This window comes from Ovis aries, chromosome 6, assembly GCF_016772045.2.
Source record: "Ovis aries strain OAR_USU_Benz2616 breed Rambouillet chromosome 6, ARS-UI_Ramb_v3.0, whole genome shotgun sequence".
Classification (NCBI taxonomy): Eukaryota; Metazoa; Chordata; class Mammalia; order Artiodactyla; family Bovidae; genus Ovis; species Ovis aries.
The window spans coordinates 68417606-68438342 of NC_056059.1; the positions used below are offsets into that span (position 1 = coordinate 68417606).

The window sequence follows — 20737 nt, forward strand, 5'->3', positions numbered from 1 at the left end:
ACGGGTGTGTATGGTGGCAGCACTTGCTCCGGCTCTTCTGCTTCCTGTTCTTGCTGTTGTTGTGAGTGAGATGTGAGGGTTTCTGGTGTCTCTGAAGATCCTTCTACCCCAACCCTGGTTGAGCTCTGGGAAGGGTGGCCGAGGGTCATCTTTCCAGCCTAGTGGGCTCTACCTGTGCACTGAGGAGCCAGCCTGGTCCAATAGCCAGTGCTGGACCCGCGCCTCACTGGAGCCATTGTCCTGGTTTGTTTCAGGAGAGGTGCTTTTGGCTGGCCTCTTCTGAAAGTACATCGCCTGGAGGTGGAAGCCTGAGTGTGTCCAGGATTTAGGTTCCAGTCCCTGCCCTTGTTCTTTTCATGTTGGAACCGTTAGCTACTGATATCTCTCTCCCTGCCTTCTGAACAGCCTTCTGCAAAGAGCTGTCCATGCTTTGCAGCTTGCTGGGTTTGTTCCCCAGCCTTAGCCCCTCCGCCTCCGCCCCTTGCTGCTGCCTCCCCCGCCGCCACCCACTGACTAGCGCACTCCTCCTCCTCAAGCCTCCGGGAGGACAGTGCACTCACCCAGGTTTTCTCCCCACCCAGGTCCTCATCTTCTTTTCCAAGTCCCCAGCATCCAGACTCCCCCAGGCTCTAAGGACTTCCCTGGTAGCTCAGCTGGTGAAGACTCTGCCTGCAATGCAGGCGACCCCAGCTCGATTCCTGGGTCAGGAAGGTCTCCTGGAAAAGGGATAGACTACCCACTCCAGTATCCTTGGGCTTCCTTGGTGTCTCACATGGTAAAGAATTTGCCTGTAATGCAGGAGACCTGGGTTTGATCCCTGGGTTGGGAAGATCCCTTGGAGAAGCGAACAGGTACCCACTCCAGTGTCCTGGCCTGGAGAATTCCATGGATAGAGGAGCTTGGCGAGCTACAGTCCACGGGGTTGCAAAGAGTCGGACACAACTGAGGTACTTTTGTTTTTCCCAGGCTCTGGCCTCAGTCCCCTGCTTCTCAGCCTCTGCTGCTGTGGCCGTGTGGGAGTGACAGTGAGTGGTGGCAGGGAGCCAGGGCCTGCCTGGGTTCCATCCTTGATGCCACCTGCTGCTTTCCAACCACTGCTTCATCTCTCTGCCTGAGTTTCCTTATTTGTAGGAACAGGGGTTTTAAGGATGCCCTCCATTGTAGGGTGGTTGTAAGGATCAGGTAAATGTGGAGCTCTGGCCTGAGCACATACCTCTCTTGTGAAACTCAGCTCCCAACATCTGTCTACATGTGACGCTTGGCACCTGAGCCCTTGCTGAGTGGATCTTTTCCCCTCAGAAAACTCCTGAGAAAGAGTTAACCTCAGAACACTGCTGAGAAGGTCTCATTTTCAGATGGTGAACCAGAGACCCAGGATAGGTCATTGGCTGCCCAAGCCACATGACAGGTGAGGAGCTGGAGCTCATGCCCAGAGTGCAGAGCACTCAGCCCCTAGTGCCTGCTCTCTGAGGGCCAGGCCTCTCACCAAGGCCCTAGCGGATGAGCAGGATGCCGTCCAGAGCTCACCACTTAGCATTTCCAAGACCTTGGGAACGTCTCTTGAGTGCCTGATCCTTAGCTTTTCCCATCTGTCAGTAGAGATCATTGTCTTTGCCCTGCGTGTCATGCAGGGTTATTGTGGGAACCAATGACATAATATCTCTGCTAGTACTTGTGCCAAGATAGGCTTGTAATTGTCTTTTAATTTACAGTGATTTAAAACAGTCTGAAGTGAGACTGCCGGGGTTTGAATTCCAGTTTTGCCACTTACCTGACCTCTTTCTGCCTCCATTTTCTTATCTACGTAGGCATTATTATTCTGTTTTCATAAACTTGTCATGAGGTTAAGTGAGTTCAGACATATAAGTGTTAAGAGCAGGGCCTGGTACATGGTAAAGTCTCAACAGGTGTTCTGTGATGGTGTTACATTTTTAATATCTTTTACCAAATTGAAGTTATGTCTCAGAAAACCCTGACCATAAGACCAGAATCTTCTTCAAGTGGCAAAACAAGCTAAAAAGTTCTGTGGAAGTTTTGCTGAAGATCATGTCAGGCTTCTGCCCAAGATTCAAATGGTATGTGTAACATTTTCTCAAAGAGGAACTAAAAACCATATTTTCACCTTATAGCATTTTCAGGTAACATATAAACCCTTTGTAGCATAAACCGTGAGAGCTCTTCATTCAGTGGTGGTGTTCTTCAGCAGAGTTTTGACATGGCAGTCCTTACTTTTGTGCTCTTCACTGTGTCTTGTAGGAAGTCTGCGGTCTTGCAGTTCTTCAGACTGCTTTAGTAAAGTGATGCCGCCGAGGAAAAAGAGGAGACCTGCTTCTGGAGATGATCTCTCTGCCAAGAAAAGTAGACACGATAGGTATGTAGCAGAGACAGTGGATCCACGTTGATGGCATACGTGCCAAAGAGGCACACTGATGCGTGAGCCCAGTGTGGGCCTTCCAGGTACACGAACACCGACTGGAATGTCGTTTTGGTTCTGCCAGGCAAACACAGTGTAATTTTTGTGATACTTAATGTGTGGGTTCATGAAATAAAAACGAGTTAGGTAATCTGGGTTCTTAGAAATTTCAAGTTTTATCTTAGGCCATTGATCCACCAAAACTGGTATAGAGTTTCTTTCCTTTTAAGGGCTTGCTGTCTGTGCCCGTTGAGGACCTCAGGATAGGTGTGTATCTGTTCTTTAAGAGGGTTTCCCTACCTGCAACAGGAGCAGGATTCCCGTAGCTGGTTTTGCAAGGACCTGGGCCACGTGGCTGAAGGGAGCTGCCTGTCCTCAGTGCTCTGAGCCTGCCTGGAATATTAGCTTAGCTGACGTTCCTTCCCTGAAGAGTGAGGATTTGTTAGGAACCATGAAAAATAAGACTGTTGAAACCACTTCTCTTTCAGACAAGTGACCTGCTAATTTTGGTAACTCCCAAGGTCTGTTAGGTTTGCTTATTTTAGACATTTTTACTGTTTCAGCCAGATTTTAATGGCCACTTTTGTTCTCTCTCTCTTTTTAAACAATGAACAAACAACATAGTTTCAATCTTTTCTGCCTTTTCCTATCTTCCTCCATTCTGGCTGTGTAGGTCATTTCACTTCACTGATGTGGCCTGAATTGCCATATTGATAATCAGAGGGATCAGATGAGATCTTTCTGCTTCTTTCTCTTTGTGATGTTTCATATACTGTAACTCTTAGAGGGTTAGAGAGATGGACTCTGAGAACATGAAAATCGTGTCACTGTTCCTATCTCACATGAGTGGAAAGTATTATCTGAAAAAACTGTAGCCGTGATTTAGAAGATAATCAATAATCACCAGCACCGTTTAGACCAGTGATTCAGCTTTATGAAGCCAAGCTCCTTGACCATTTGGTGGTACAGATATGATTATCAAGGAATTGTTAAATTCTAGTTATCACATAGCATGGCTATATGTAGCACTTACTATTTTTTCACTGTCTAAATTCTTTTAGCGTGATAAAGCCAGTTTCAAGTCTGTACAAGGCTGAATTTTCTTCACTAATTCAACCAGAACAGTATATCTCAACAGTCTGAATGTAGAAACAGATAATGAGAACTGGACAGTCTAATATAAAGCCATATTTTTAAAGCATTTGCAAAAATGTAAAATAATGCCCCTTTTCTCACTTACTATTTTTAAAACTAGAATTATGTTTCATTAAAATATAGTGTTTTAATGCACACAAAAAAACTGGTTAGTTGAGTTGCAGAAAGGTGTGAGGTACTCTCATTGATAGCATTTCATTGGTCACCCAGGGCATGGGGAACTAATTTTATAGCTGGATGATTTAGTTGAGTTTCATTCTTGGTCTTTTTTGGAAAAACTTTATTTACATACCACAATGTGTACAGTTTTAAATGTACAGCTCAGTAATTTTTACTAAGTTAGAGTTTTACAACCATCACTACAAACCAGTTTTATAAGATTTCTCTCACCCCAGTTAGATCCTTGATACCCACGTAAACAGTCTGTCTGTCCTTATTCCCAGCCCCAGGGAACCACAAATTCACTTTCTACGTCTTCATATTTGCCTTTTCTGAACATTTCACATAAATGAACCTTTATGTGAAATGCCTTTTTTTTTTTTAACTTAGCATCGGTTTTTTTGAGATTCTTCCATGTAGTAGCATGTATTATTTATTTTTTTCTGAGTGTTATTCCAGTGTCCTGTTTTAGGTAGAATATTGTCAAGTAACTCAGACATTACAGTCTTATGTAGATCTCCAGTTAATTGACCAGTTATAGACTTTGAGCTGAGATAGAAATGTCCAAACCCAGGACTAGAGCAAGTCTGTTTGAACCCCTGCCCGGTACCCACCTTTGTTTCCAGGTGGTATGGCTGCTTTTTATAGAGGAACTACAAAACTAGTGGTTTGTGGTTTCAGTATCTTAATACTCTATAACATATTTTGGGGTTTTTTGGGTACAAAAACCCAGAATCTCTAATTAGCAGTATATACAGATATCCCTGGTGAAAGTCTTGATCATGAATAAATGCTCACTTCAAAAGAATTATGTGTGGTCCAGAGGGAAAGATGGCGGAGGAATAGGACGGGAAGATCACGTTCTCCCTCACAAATTCCTCAAAAGAACATTTCAACGCCGAGCAAACTCCACAAAACAACTTCTGTAGGCTGGCAGAGGACATCAGGCAACCAGAAAAGCAGACCATTGTCTTCAAAATCAGAAAGTAAAAATGTATACCAAAAAAAGAGACTCTCAAAACAATAAATTTGAGAGAAATCTTCTGTGGGAAAAAAAAAAAAAAAAAGAATTATGTGTGATATTATATGTTACGTAAATAAAAGCTGTATTCATAAATGTTCATATATAAATAAGGGATAAAGCTTATCACTTTTCTATTGAAATCACTATTTGTAATGATACTGCTTCTTTTCCCCTCCCCAAGTAGGGAATGTCTGGCTCCTCAGCCCCATGTCGTCATGAGATAAGGGATTCCTGACGAGGGTCACAGCAGTGCAGGAGGAGGCCCTGTGCTTGCTGACTCAGTTGTCCAGCTTACGCACTGGTTCCACATGGGACACGCCAGGAGAAGGGCAGGAGCCAGGATTTCTCTGTATTTCTTTTTCCTGAGGTTCTTTTCCCCTGGAGGCTTGTTCATAATTTGATGTTTCTTTTCATTTGCTTAACAAGTTCCTTGGAGGTCTCTCCTATTGCCAGGTTCTTCATTAGACCGTGGTCTGTGCCCAGCCTGACTCAGATGACATGGGCATTAGGAGAACTTAATTCAGGAACACAATTGAATTCTAGGGTCTTCAGTTGAAGAAAACACCAGCGACATTTCCTGCTGCATCTCACTATTGTTCTGTAGTTGGTTCTGGCTGGAGAGGTAGAAAGGTGTATATCAGATACTTGTTCTGTTCAGTTTTTACTAGCTATTTGTTCATCAGATAAAAACCTGTATTAAGAGCTTACCATTTAATTCTATACTAGGTATGACTGTGTTTAAAACTATAGTTATTAAAGGTGACGCTTCCAGATGCAAGAAGTGGAATATTCTAAACGTATGTGAAATACCTGTTAACTAGGTATCTGATTGGGTAAAAGAATAAAAACTATTTGTTACTTAAAAAACTCAGTATCTTTAAATAACTTCTGAAACTCCTTTCTCAATTTCTAGCATGTATAGAAAATATGATTCAACTAGAATAAAGACTGAAGAAGAAGCCTTTTCAAGTAAGAGGTGCTTAGAATGGTTCTATGAATATGCAGGTAGGTAATCATATCACCTAAGGCTGAGCCTCATAAAAATACAGAGTACTTTAGAGGAAACTAAAGAATTAAAAAATGAGTACTTTTCGAATTTGGTGTGTGTGTGTCTGTGTGTATGTGTGTCTTCCTGTTTTCAAGAGGGAGCACAGTTGAAACAAATCACCAAAGGTTCTATTTATAGCCAGCAGCTAAGCCAAAGAATTCAGAACACTAGAAGGGAACTGAAAAGATGAAATGTACTTGGGAGAAATACTCTGGATTGCTAGGAAACCTGTTGAAAATGCTGGTAATGGGTGGCTGCTTGGTTCACGCGTCCAAGTTAAAATAGGCTTTGTTGCTTTGAACCTTTATGTAGCGCAGTGGAATTTCTTATATTGTGTCTCTATTTTGAAAGATTATTTGGCAGACAGTGTTGGTTTTGTTGTTTAAAATATCTTAAAACCAATCCCATTTTTGCAGTTTATTATAACTCGTTGAATAATATTGAAATAAAAGGTTTGTTTGTTTTCGTGGCTGTGTATGGTGTAAAAAAAGGGGGAAAAAAACCTTTCAGACAAGTTTGAACTGAAGGCTATTTTACCCTTCCTCTTCCCCACCAGATTTCTATCATAACGTATCCACTTGACAGTTTCAATGACCTTCAAACCGATTTACTTAATATCAGTCTCTACTCCCAATCAGGGTCTATGGGTTGCCTGTTGTCTAATTTGAAGAAGAAAAAAAAATGTCCAGATCACACATGTCATTCCCTAACAATCCATTACACCCTTAACCCCAACCTGCGGGAGAAAAGACAGCTAACTCACAGTGGTCCCTTTGCCTGGCGTGTTTTTCTCCACTTTTCCATTTGACAAGCAAATGGTACATCTCTTAGCTTCATTAGCTTAATAACCTTCTTTGTACTCTTACAGGAAGGACATTCTGGTAAATCATAACTGGTTTCGATGCCCTTTTCTTGGGTATCAGAATGAGAATTCTTCCGGAGGCCAGTGTTTTGCTCCTACCCCACCCTTTTCTGATAAAAGTCTTGCCCTCTTTGCCCACAAAGATTGTTCCTGGGGCTGGCAGGTAACCCAGATCAGGACCATCAGATAAAATGTCCTGGGGTTTTCAGATTGAAACTGGAAGAGCCTCTTTCTCTTCCGGTGATAGACTTGAAAGGATGTGATCCTGATTTCCTGTAGTCTTTTGGATTTTTGTGAGCTGCCCCAGTGTCTTTCTAGTGAATTCTCTTTCGTCACTTGAACTAATTTGAGCTGGTTTTTATTTGCAGGGATGGACACATAGTGTAAACACTTACATAGTATTAGAATTTATCTGTTTTTCATGTTTACATCTTGAAAGCATGACTCTCTTGAGGACACTTTGTTCCTAGTGAAAGCAGTCGGCACGTTTCCAGGTGTTCAGTACTTGGGTCTGAGTGATGAGCATTTTCTTGTGTTTCTGTCACTTTGATTATGAAAATCTCTTGCTTTCTTATATTGGTTCACATTTATTGTTATGACATGTATTATAAGAAGGAAAGTTGAAACAGAAAAAGTACACTTAATCCCATCACCATCGCACAGCCATTTTGATACTGTTGTGTCCTCCTTTATAAGCAAATATAAATTTTTCCATAGTAAAAGCCACACTTCTGTTTTCCTTTAAAAGGAAACACAGTACAGTTTTTCCTTCTTGATTGCTCTTCTCTGGTTCAAAAAGGTGACATTTGGGATGAAGATTAAGCCGCATTCTTTAGGTTCCTTGAGACCCCTGCCAGGTGGTTCATTGTGGGGTTCATTACTGCAAGAAGTTTCTGTGGTATGCCTCTCCCTATTTTGATACCCCCCCCTTTTCTTTTGTATCTCATCAGGAAAAATGGCTTGAAATTGGGAGTAACTAAAAGCCCCACCTGGCACCTTCTTTCATTTCTTAATATCCCAACCACATGAATAAAAACTGTAGATCAGTATTATTCAGGAAAAGTACGTGGTGAGGGTACCCGGGAGGCTTGACAGGCTGTGCTCCGGGCCAGTCTGGGAGCAGAGGGTGAGGCTGCGGGCCCAGTGCCCGGAGGAGGGCCCTACCCTGTGGGGTTATTGTGTTCCCTGGGAGATAGCCCCCTGCCGTGGAGGCTGAACACCTGAGCAGAGTGGAGTGGAGGGCGGTAGGGGGCCTTGGCAGTGCAGTCCCACGACACAGATGGAACTGCATTCTTCCCAGAGCTCTCAGTTCCACTCTTGCCCTGACCTCTGCCCTCCGCCCTCCCGTAGCCTGAGCCTAGCCCTCCTTTGCACCTCTTAGGATACAACCTCTTGCCTTTTAAAATTCCTGCCAACTCAGTTTCTGATTCTCAGAGATTTGATAAATGAAACTTCCTTGACTGGGGCTCTTGTCCTGTTCTTTGTGGTTATAGGTTTACTGACTTTGGTGCTGTGGTACTCTAGTCCTCTGACTTTAGACAGTGTTGCTGAGGGCAAGATTGGGGGAGTGTCTTGTTTAGACCTCTGTCTGAAGCTGGAATCTCATTAAATAACCAGCTATACATAAATAATTTATCTGATGGCTTTCACCTTCTGAAATATATCTAAGAATAAGAGGTGAGAGCAGGTACCCAAGTGCCAACATTTAAGTCACACTGAAGCTCACACATGTGAGTTCTAAAAGTTCTGCAAGTCCTGATTGTAGGCTCTTCATCTCTACTTTGAATTAGATCCTATAGCAGAGCTGTGTTTTGGTTTAGCAAAGTGAGGCTAGGGATCAGGAGCAGTGGGCTGTCGGTGAAGGAGACAGAGTGGCCCCTTTCGCCCCAGTGATGCAGCGTGGTGCGATTACGGAAACTGTACCATGATGGTCTTGGGCCCTCATGGAAAAGTTAAATATATTTAATTAGGAGCCCCTGCTTAAAATAGCAGTGAAAGTGGGAGGACTATTGTTTTCTAGATTATTGTCAGTATATCTACCTTCTAAATGGACCTCTAGTATCATATCACCAGGGCATTCCATAGCTTTTAAACCATCTCCCTCAAACATACTTTTAATCTACTTTGTGTTAGCGAGTGGCCTATTTGTTAGATTGTTGTTTAGTTGCTAAGTCATGTCTGATTCTTTTGTGATCCCACGAACAGTACCCCGCCAGGCTTCTCTGTCCATGGGATTTCCCAGGCAAGAATGCTGGAATGTGTTGCCATTTCCTTCTCCAGGGGATCTTCCCAACCCAGGGACTGAACCTGCATCTCCTGCATTGCAGCAGGATTCTTTACCGCTGAGCCACCTGGGAAGCCCTTTTGTTAGATTAAGATTGCTCAATTCTACCGATAAATGATAAGTCTAGTGTCAGTACACCCATAAGCCCAATGAACAATGTGATTACAAATAGATCTAAATGTGTGCATGGGAATGATAATGAGAAAAAAGGAAAAGTTATTGGAGATAACAGGATTATGGGTAGCCTTTAAGTAATGTTGACTGATAAGCTCTGTTTTAATTTTTTTAGGATAAAATATTAAAGTAATATGAGTCGTGCCATTGCAAACCATGCTGTTAAAACCTTGCTTTTTATAAAATACACAGATGCATATGGCATTGCATAAAATATGAAAAAAAAAGAAAAAAGCATGGGAAACTTAATGTCACCACTGCCCAGTGTACCTCAGCAAACCTCTGAGGGCCTGCTGCATGCCAGGCTGTGGAGTGTGTGTGGACGGCCGAAGTGCTGTGCTTGGAGCTCATTTTGTTGTGTGGTAAACAGACAAGTGGAGAAGCACCGTCACTGTGATGAGCACTGACAGGGAGGGGAGGTGGGGTTGGAGGGCATGTGAGTGGGACAGCCAGCTGGGAGACCCCCAGGCCCTGTGCCCAGGCAGGGGAAGGGCAGGTGGCTTGCCAGGCTCAGGAATCGGTAGCAGAGGGTTTTTTTTAGATCACAAAGTATAGAAACCAAAGACAAAAATTTTTTAAGATTGTGAAGTGCCTTTTTTTCCCTCAGCTTTGTGTAACCACCTCCCAATGAGTCCTTTCAGTAGATACTAAAAACTCATCTGTTCCTACAAACGGAACCTCTTAGCAGGCTAGAAATAGATGAATACTTCCATCGGATATCATTGCTCTTTAATCTCATAGCCCAAATACTTTATGGTAGTGGCATGAGGATAAGGACTACGAAACATGGAATTCACACACACAGTGACCTACAGTGGAGCAGTGTACAGAATATCAGCTGGGTGTTTACACAGGAAAATTACCAGATGGTGAAATAAAGCAGGATACGGTCTGAACCATGTGTGCAGATAAACAAGTTCAGAACCACATCTCACTATATATTTGCACATACACAAATACATAGCAAAATGGCCCAAGAGTATGCATGCCTGCCTGGTAAGGAGAAGAGGAAGGCAGGCTTTCTCTTTACTTCACTTGGACTTCTCTGTTTGAACGTTTCACCATACGAATGTATTCATGTATCATTTGTGTAATACGCACGAGTGTGCACATGTAGGTATATGCACACACGTGTGTGTGCTTAGTCACTCAGTTGTGTCTGACTCTTTGTGACCTCATGGACTGTTGCCCACCAGGCTCCTCTGTCCATGGGATTTTCCAGGCAAAGATACTGGAGTGAGTTGCCATTTCCTCCTCCAGGGGTTCTTCTGCCTTGGCAGGCAGATTCTTTACCACTGAGACACCTGGGAAGCCCATGTGCACACTCAGACCCAAATGATAAAATGCTAACTGTATTCCCATTTGAGTCAAGACTGAAACTAGGGTGCCCATTCTCACTCTTTCTTATTTGCCATTGTTTTTGGGAGATTATTAGCTAATCCTGTTAGATAAGAAAAAGAAAGAAGGGGCATAAATACAGGAAAGGAGGAGGCAAAAACAATGATTCATTGAAGATGAAATGATTGTTGTGCACCTGGAGGCCAAAGAGAATTGCCTGAAAAACGCATAGAAATAAATATATATATATTTACTGTAGCTAAAATTCTATAAAATAGCTTATTTGAGGAAGGATTTTTAAAGAAATTCTTCTGGGGCGTAGGGAAAGGTTAGAAGGACAACTTTTGCTTTTTTAGCACTTTTATTTTCAGTTTTAATTGAAATTTCATATCATTGTATGTATTAATGCTGCCCAAAAAACTAAATTAAAAATTAATTAAAGTTTTACTTGATTTTCCTGTAATAAGACAAAATGAAGGATACATTGAAAAACATGTAAAATAAAAGGAGAAAAAAACTGAAAGTCCCAAAAAAGGTAACAGATTTGAACTATGTGAAAGGAAATTATTTGTCATGAAATAACACATTTGTGATTAAAAGGCAAATAAAGCAGGCAGAAAAAGTATTTGCTCCGGCTAGGTTATGTGGAAGAGCCTGAGTCTGGATTTTAAGAGAAGCCAAGGACTAGAAGGGAGAAAAGTGACACAGAACTGACCAACAAGCATGCAAGGTGGTTTTAGTTGTCACCCTTTGTTGAGACTAACCCCCTTATACTTGGTGATCTAGGTATTACTTTGTATTGAAATGACTCTTGTGCTTTATTTCCAGTCTTGGTGGGCAGGGACCATGTATTATTCCTTGTCAGCTACTTCTACAGTGATTAGCTTAAGTATGTGCCCAGTTGATAATATTTGAATAACAAAGGCATTTAGATGGATTCTGCTGATCTTGGCAGCTTGGTACATCTGAAGGCTGTGGAAGATTGTAGAGTGGTTTTTGTATTCTGATATCCCTCCATTCATTCAATAAAATTTATGGAGCAACTACTTCATGCCAGGGTAGTAAGTTGAGGTTATAAGAAGAATAAATAGACCTTACTCTGTTGGAATTTAGAAGGAAAGGTAGATGAGCTGGGACTTGATGCATATGTGGATACAGTACTCCTAGCATTGCATGGGGACTGCCTGATCCGGCCTCCATTGGTGGGGAAATTGGGAGGACTGCCTGTATGGTTCCCATCTTCAAGATGGAAGGAGCTCAGAAGAGGGGAGAGGGAGATGGACTGAGGCCCCAAGAGCAGTACCACGTGTAGTACCATGTATTAGTACCACATGTCAATGTATGTGTGCAGAGCAAACCATGGATCAGTATTTCTGGATCCTAATTTTTATTCATTCAGCAATATTTATTTGATTCTTTTATTTCTGGGAAACTTGATTTGAAGGTGGAAAGTTATGAGGCTGAAGAGGAAGGGTGGCAATAGATCATAAAGAACCTTATTTGATATGACAGAGACTTTGGACTTCATCCATAGATGGCAGGGAACTTAAAATCAAAGGATTTTAAGGCAGGATGGAGTTTATGTTTGAGGTGGACCCTCCCGGTGGCTGTGTGCAGGGTGAGTCAGAGCAGGGTGAGGCTCTGGAAATAGGGAGACCCTGAGGGTACTGCTATGGTCATCTAAGTAAGAGAATGATGTCTGAATAATAAGTCAGCAGTTAAGAAATATTTGGAAAGTAAAATTGGCAACACACTGGACCATTGATTGACTCTTGAGAATGTAGGAGAAGAGGGAGCTGCGGGATGAGGCCTTCTGTTTCAAGTGGTGACCCGGGTTGAGACACTATGGAAGGATAATCCCAGCCACTCCAGGGAAGCCGCATAAAACAGAGACGGACTGTGTCTATTGGATGTGGTAATTAGAGCTGATTGGTGGCCTTGGCAAGGGGAGTTTCCATGGAGGGAGAGGAACAGAAAACAGTTGCTGTGGTTGAAGAATGAGTGGGGATGCGATAGAGCTGGAATGTGTGGACATTTCTTTCAGGAAGAGAGAGTAACATGGAGTGTGAAGAACGGGCTATTGCCTTGTGTAGAACAAAAAGACTGCTTGATTTTTTTTTTTTTTCTGTGTAAAAGAAACAATTATATTACTTCCCAGTTAATTTTATAAAGAATATTAGGTGGTTTTTTACTGTGTTTCCAAAATTTATTTTATGTGTTGAAATTATTATCAAAATAAGGATAGAGATTTATAAGCTACTTTAAAGAATAGAAATTGAATACCTATAACCTTATCTTTAGTTATCAATTATATGTACATCTATTTGTAGGTTGAAGGACTTGGCCATAAACTGATGTAAATGATTGTGCAAAGCAGAATCCTTTAAAGATAGAACTTAAATTCCAGAATATTTTTCAACTTACGCTTGGTAATTTCTTCCTTCAGAAAGGGTTTATGGTCTTTAGGTGTTATTTGATCTTAATAATAAGTATTTTAACAGTATAATGCTACAGTAGTAGTAATAGTATCTGTACATGGTTAGATTTACTTTATATAAATTGCATTTCATCACAGGTACTGATGATGTTGTAGGTCCTGAGGGCATGGAGAAATTCTGTGAAGACATTGGTGTCGAGCCAGAAAATGTAAGTCTAACTTACTAATTTGGGCAACTCAGTTGATCTGATTTTGTCTCTCAACAAATAATGCAACAGTAAAGAAGTAAGGATATGTTAGTTTTTATGAGGCAATCTAAGAAATAAGTTCCATTCTGAATTGGTTTGTAAAGCAGAACTTTTTTTGCAGTTGATATGGTATAACTACAGTTAGTCTTTTTTTTTTTTCTCATTTAATTTCTTAATTTCTTTAATTTCACTAATCAAGTAACTAAACTAGACGTTTAAAAAGTGGAGTGTGCGTGTGTACCTCTGATGACAGATAACTAGGGGACTGATGGCATTGTGTATCTTTGTCCTCCTCTGTAGTTGTTCCAGACTAATACAGAGTTTGCCCAGGACTTTGAATAATTAATTATTTATAAGAGTTTTGAATAGGTTGTAATTATCAAGGATTTTTCATAGCTCCTTCACTTCCAGTTGAATTTAGCTTGGAAAGTGATTGATTTTTAGTGTAAAAGTGCTAAGTATTTCCCTTAAAAAATTCAATTAGAAGTTTTTTACATGCTTAATTATTTTTGCCTAATTCTTATCATGTTATTATTGAATATTTTTCCTATTCCCACATCTGTCTTACTGTAAAATAAAAAATTATACAAATGCCCTGGCTCGTTAGCTATACAGTTTAATATTACAGCCCCCAGTTTAACAAATACTTCTTTCATCCTCAATGAATTTATATGTTGGTAGAGCTCCCAAGGGATCATCCCTTTCATCAGAGTATTGGTGAGATAACCTGGTACCCATGCTGATATGTCATGCGCCTAGAGATTTCACAAAGAAATTTTATTAAAATTTTTTTGTTACCATTTCTATGCCTACATCTTCCCCACTTCCTCCCAGTAACACTTTAAATTTTCTAAAGAGCCTTTGGACTGATTTTTGCCTTGTATTTTTAATTTTAATGTGATCTGGTTCAGGTTGTTGTTGTTCAGTTGCTAAGTCATGACCAACTCTTTGCGACACCACGGACTGCAGCATGGCAGGCTTCCCTGTCCTTCACTATCGCCTGGAGTTTGCTCAGATATATGTCTGTCGGGTCGGTGGCGCTATCTAACCATCACATCCTCTGCTGCCCTCTTCTCCTTTTGCTGTCTTTCCTAGCATCAGGGTCTTTTCCAGTGAGTTGGCTCTTTTCATCAGGTGGCCAGAGTTTTGGAGCTTTAGTCCTTCCAATGAATATTCTGGGTTGATTTCCTTTAAGATTGACTGGTTTGATCTTGTAGTCCAAGGGACTCTCAAGAGTCTTCTCCAGCACCACAATTCGAAGGCATCAATTCTTTGGTGCTCAGCCTTCTTTATGGTCCAGCTCACATCCATACATGACTACTGGGAAAACCATAGCTTTGTCTATTCAGAACTTTGTTAGCAAAGTGATATCTTTGCTTTTTAATATGCTGTCTAGGTTTGTCATAGCTTTCCATCCTGTGAGCAAGTGTCTTAATTTCATGGCTGCAGTCACTGTCCACAGTGGTTTTGGAGCCTAAGGAAGTAAAATCTGTCATTGCTTTCAGTTTCCCCTCACCTGTTTGCCATGGAGTGATGGGACTGGATACCATGATCTTAATTTTTTGAACATTGCGTTTTAAGCCATCTTTCTAGTTCAGATGTCTTGATACATTATTCAGATTGGTGCAGAGGTTTGGGGACAGCTGGGTCAGTAGTGTTTTGCTTAATCTGGTCCTTAGCCAGAAAAGAACATAGCCAGAAAAGAACATTTCACTGTCTTTAAGAAGGAAGTTTCCTGACAGGGAATGGTCTAAGGTTGACAAGTGTTTTCTGGAGGGTAGTGTAAGAGGGGCGAGAGTGAGCTGGCTCTGAGAGGAGTCCCAAGTTTCTACCCAAGGAATGGCAGTCAGCATGTAATCAGGGGGATGGGCAGCAGGGCCTGATGGTGGGGAGATTGGGAGGTGTCAGGCCGCAGGTGTCAGAGGGATTAAGTGGGCATCTGCTCTCAGGGGAGAAAGGCCTGTTGGGTGAGAGGAGTGCTGCAGCTGTTTCTAAGCAAAAAAACTAGCGAGGCCCAGCTCTTTAAAGTTCCTCACCCCCAAATACCAGTGTGTGTGTGTGTGTGTGTGTGTGTATGTGTGTGTGTGTGTGTGTGTGTGTGTGAGTCACTCAGTCATGTCCGACTCTTTGTAGCCCCATTGGACTGTAGCCGCCATGCTTCTATGTCTGTGGAATTTTCCAGGCAAGAACACTGGAGTGGGTTGCCATTTCCTCCTCTAGAGGATCTTCCCAACCCAGGTATCAAACCCTGATCTCCTGCATTAGCAGGTGGATTCTTTTACCAGTGGTACCACCTGGGAAGCCCCCAAATTCCAGTACTCAATAAAAAAATAGTTGCTATTATTATCTTTTCTGGTAATTATGAGTCTTTGGTTCTCCATTTCTGTAGGAATAGAAATAATCTTGAAATGTTGAATCGCATAGAAGACTAAAAGACCCAATTCAGACTATTATTCCCAAGTACTTATTATTGTATTTCAATTTAAGATGCCACTAATAGAAATTTTATTATTTTATTCATCACTTAAAGGGAAAAGTATTAAGTAAATCTGATAAGCCATCAGGTATGGATGCATCCCAGTTTTAGAAATTATTTGAAAAACAAACATTGAAATAGTTTTTTTTAAAGGCTTATCTGTATTGATAAGTGAGCACTTCAAAGTATTTAAAATCTTCCCCTTGCCTGATATTTATAGCTTATGAAATTTAAGCAGGCTTGTAAAATTCAGGTCAGCTTTCATTTACTAAGGTAGCAATAAAGTTCTTTAGTTAGCTTCTTATTGGCTGTCTGGGGAAAGGTCTGTTTTGTGTAAAGAAATTCCCGTGTGGTAACTGCTTTGGCTGTTTGGCCACATGACAGGCATACTGTGTGTGTGTGTTCCTTTGCCATAACTGTTTTGTTTTTTTTTTAACTTAACAAGTGTTTATGTGGAATATTTAATTTTTCTAATAGAGGATTGCATATAGATACTGTTTGAGAACATATCAGGTTTGAATTAGAAAGTGTATATGTACCATGTCTTTTTTGTCCATTCTCTTGTCTGTGGACATTTAGGTTGCTTCCATGTCTTGGCTTGCCTCGTTTTTTTATGTTACATCACCCTGATTTCCTCTCACTATCACCATCATCTGACCCGGTTGGGCACCATCTGACCCAGATTGCAGTTTAATGGTGTGGGGCAGTTCTTCTGGTGTAAAGAAATGAGATTACATGCCAAATGCCACGTCTGCTTGTCCCCAGCCAACTGTATTATAGGAACATGTATTTTCTTCCCATTGCCCTTTTTTTTATTACAACAAACAGACATACAGCCGTTCAGGGTATGTGTGATCTCCAGTTGAGAACTCGAGTTCCCTTCTCGAGTGACTGTCCAGAGATTGCCAGCCTTGCAGAGTGGCAGGCTGGTCCTAGGAAGGCCCCGTCCTGCTTCGTCACCTCTCCAGGAATGGCATGCTTTGTTTTTCAGTTACTCCTCATCTTGCCTTGGGTCTTGAGGTAGATGAGGTGGGAGGGCCTCCTCCTCTCTCCCTAATCTAGAAGGCCTCAGCTCTGTCCTTGTGTAAGAACCCCAGAGAGCTTGCAGCTGGAGGCATCTTCAAAATGTAATTTTGTCTTTTATACCTTCAGGTATTTATTAAACTCACCATAACTGTCTTGGTGCCACCCTTTTCTCTAAAACATCTAAGTGAAAAAGTGGTGAGCAGTGCCACAAACCAGTTACCACAGTTGCTCACATCAGCAGAGTTTCAGAAGATCCACTAAAAGCAAGGATGGTGCCCACTGAGAAGTGACTGAGTGGCAGTCTGTTCAGCCTGTGCTTGTTGCAGGCACAGCGCCATAGACGTGGAATGTTGGGAAAGTGAAAGAAAGTGAAAGCGAAGTCGCTCAGTCTTGTCCGACTCTTTGTGACCCCATGGACTGCAGCTTATCAGGCTCTTCCGTCCATGGGATTTTCCAGGCAAGAGTGCTGGAGTGGATTGCCATTTCCTTCTCCAGGGGATCTTCCCGACCCAGGAGTCGAACCCAAGTCTCCCGCATTGCAGGCAGACGCTTTACTGTCTGAGCCACCAGGGAATGTTGGGCTACATTAGAATCATCTACCCCCTTTTAGAGTTAAATTTACAGATACGTCCACTGTCTGTCCCACCACCTACCTTTTGGGTTTTAACACTCTGTTCTGCATGTCTCTCTTCATTTTCACTTAGGTCTTGGAAACTGTTCCGTATTTGTGTTGATGTCCCCACTTCATTTGTCTCAATAGTGACATTGTTTTCCTTTGTATAGAATGTGTTTAGCAAAGGTGTATTAAATTGTCCCTTACCAGCAGGTATTTGGTTGTTCTCAGTCTCTTACTACTACAGATGGTCCTGTAGTAAGTCTTGATGCCTGTTCAGCTTTGTTTACATGTGTAGGTGTATCTATGAGATAACTTCCATAAGTGGAACTGCTGGTTCCAGTTTTGATACTGCAGAGCCACCCTTTGGAGAGGTTAATCCCTTTATACTTTTCACCATCAGGCATCAACAGAAGTTATGTTTGCCCAAACCCTTATCAGCAGACTGAATTATCAAACTTCTAGATGTTTGCCAAACTAAAACTCATTTTCAAGTTACCCTGTCCATATTTCAGTGACTAAACTACTGTGAACATTTGGTGTGATGTTAATGTATTTAATTGCTGAGATATGTTCTCCTGATTTGATTGGTCTTTCTGCTTTGTTTTATTTTAAACAGGTAGTTATGCTTGTCCTAGCTTGGAAATTGGATGCACAAAATATGGGTTATTTTACTCTACAGGAATGGTTAAAAGGAATGACTTCTCTACAGTAAGTCCCGAGGCTGCCCTGGGATGGGAGTGGGAGTGGGGGTCCTTGCTCTCCCCTGGGTGATGGCCTCCCTCTGGTACCTCATCTGGGTTGGGTGACTGGAGGAAAGCCTGGGGGTCTGGGCAGGCTTCACCTGTGGTCACAGGTGTGAAGACCAAGCCCCGTTTTCATATGTGGAGGAGGGCTATTATGGATAAATTTTAGCAATTGAAGTTTTTATATAATGTACACTGTTTATTTTAGTATTCTTCAAGAGCAGCTCAATAGGAATGGATCATCCTTTTCTCATATATGTGAGCCACATATATAATTTAAAATTTTCTATAGCCACATTTAAAAAAGGAAAAAGAAACAGGTAAAATTTGTTTTAATGTATTTTACTTAACCCAGAATATCCAAAATACTATCATCCTAATATTAATCAATATTTTAAAAATCACTGAGCTATTTTACTTTTTTTTCGTACTGAATCTTTGAAATCTGGTGTATATTTTACATTTATGATACATCTCAGTCTTCATTAGCTGCATTTCAGGTGCTCAGTTGCTGTGTATGTTTAGTGGCTACCATGTTCGACAGCATAGGTTTAAAATCACAGTGTTAGCATCTGGTTTATAGTTAGTGAGAACAGTTGAGTGAAGTATAACTTACAAGTGAAGATATTTATCTTTTATTCAATATATTCTCACATTAGCTTTGTGAAAATTTAAAATTTCATTACTCTAGTGATTAAAAATTAGTAATAATACAGGTTCTGTTTATGTTACTTGGTGCAGAGTTGAGGAAAAAATCGGTGGTTTTATGAATTCACTTGGTGCTTACATGCATGTGTTTCTGTGTGTGTGTTTATGTGTGTGTGTTTGCTAAGAGTTTCACTCAGGAAAACAAATTGTCATTCTTTTATCCACTGAAAGATACAAATGAGGTGAATGATGAAACATTTCAAATGGTATTAAAAGAGGAAGTGCTAATTCTTAGGATAGTATTGAATAACTGATCTAAAGTACTTGGAATGGCTTTTTCTTTTTACTTTAAGTAGGAATAATAGACTTGTATTAAAATTGGAATTGAGTAGCTTAATGGTTTTATTTAAATAATTCAGAAATTTGTCAACTTTTAATATCATTGTCCCTTTGTTGTTGGTAACAGTACTTTATTTTCGCTGTGCTTTAGTACACTTATATGAGGCCTTTTCACTGTTCTCTTATTTGATCCTCACACCTGCTTTGATAGATCAGACTTCATCCTGCCCATTTTACAAGTGAGGAGACAGAGGCTTCAAAGGGGTATCTGATTTGCGATGGGATTAGGGGTAGGAAGAAAACCTAGGACTTCGGATTCTTCAGTCACATTCTTCCTCTAACAACTATTATCTCATGACACATGCATTTTAGGTAAAAGCCAAATCACCCTTTTGCAAATACGCTTTCCTCAGCATGCTCTAGAATTTTGGGGTTACGTCTCTGGGATCTCATAGGATTGTGTTCATCCTGTTGGGAAACATCTTCTCGAGTGATGTTAAGCCTACTAACTCTTGCATCATTTTCCTTGCTGCCTCTCTCTGTTGCTTTCCGGATAGAACACAGGAAGGCTGGTCCTTTTTAAGTACCCTTGTAATGATGAATGCAAGGTTAAATCAAGATTTTATTCAAGGCTTTAGAGGAGGTATCATCAGCATTTTTTCAGGCACATTTTCATTTGTCTTAAGATGGTATAATATCCCATTTTTATATAGTTCTAGGTTTGTTTTTACATTTGCCTTTACAGAAGAATATTACCCAGTGCAAGGCCTTGCTCATGTTTTGAGGATCACGTTGTCTGGGAACTGAACTTTGCAGTTTCCTGAAAGAGGCCTTGCATGTATGCTCTCGGGGTAGGGGGTGCTCCACAAGCTCTTTGCTGGGACTCTGCTTGACACTTTGTGTGACACAAGTGGTGGCAGGTGGATTCCCAGAGAATGCTGCTGCTTGGTCCTTGAGGTTTAATGTGTAGTAACAAACCTGATCCACTGCAAAAAAAAAAAAAAAAAAGAGGAATCTTCTTTCTTTTTGTGATGTGAAACTCGAGAGTAAGTTTCCTCTTCAGTGAGGTGAAGATGATTACTCACAATAACCTCTAAGGTTCTTTGTAGTTCAAAAATAGTGCAATTTCAAGTTTTATGAATTTCCACCCCCCTCTCCCTCCTGCCTCCCTAGATCCGTCATTTGTTCAGCAAATATTTGAGTGGCAGTGATGTGCCAAGCACGGAATTCTAGGTCCTGGGGAAACAAAAGCCAGGAACAAGACAAAGTCCATTTGAGGCAGGAGCTTGGAAGCAATGTTCAGCCAAAACATCCAATAGTAATAAGGTCATTTTTGTTTATGCTACTTGTATTTATAAGGTATTTGCACCCAATAAATAAGAAAACTCAGAGGCCAGTCTTTTATATCTTCTAAAGATGGAAAATAGTCCATCTTTTGAATGATCTATTTTGTCTTCTATTTGGAATTTTTTCCTTTTTTCTCATTTTGGGTTTATTAAACCTGTCAAGTGAACTTTTTTGGACTCAAGTGGAAATTAAAGTAAAAAAAAAAGACTTTTTTTGTTTGAAGTTACTGTACTGTGGGTGCATACTAGAAATAGGAAGCCCAGGGGTTTTAGAACCAGGGAGTTTTGAATCTGCCACTTCCTGGATATCTCTGGTAGTGTCCCTAAAACCAAGAAGGTTGACGCAATGGAATATGGGGCACCCAGAAATCAGTCTCCTGGACGCTGTCTGGAGGAGCTGC

The 20737-nt window shown here is 41.1% G+C and overlaps 1 protein-coding gene across 20 annotated transcripts in view; it reads left to right on the forward strand.

Annotated features, from left to right (window-relative positions):
- Positions 1-20737, forward strand: part of DCUN1D4 (defective in cullin neddylation 1 domain containing 4) — a 74774-nt gene that overhangs the window by 30733 nt on the left and 23304 nt on the right. For 14 of the 20 annotated variants that reach the window (XM_060417098.1, XM_042251407.2, XM_042251408.2 and 11 more), the window contains 4 exons: positions 2257-2371; positions 5665-5756; positions 13033-13103; positions 17877-17968. In XM_060417098.1, coding sequence (XP_060273081.1) covers positions 2257-2371; positions 5665-5756; positions 13033-13103; positions 17877-17968 — 370 coding nt within the window. The remainder of the gene's footprint in view (positions 1-2256; positions 2372-5664; positions 5757-13032; positions 13104-17876; positions 17969-20737) is intronic. The other 6 variants (XM_060417101.1, XM_042251409.2, XM_060417102.1 and 3 more) reach the window with 1 other exon arrangement.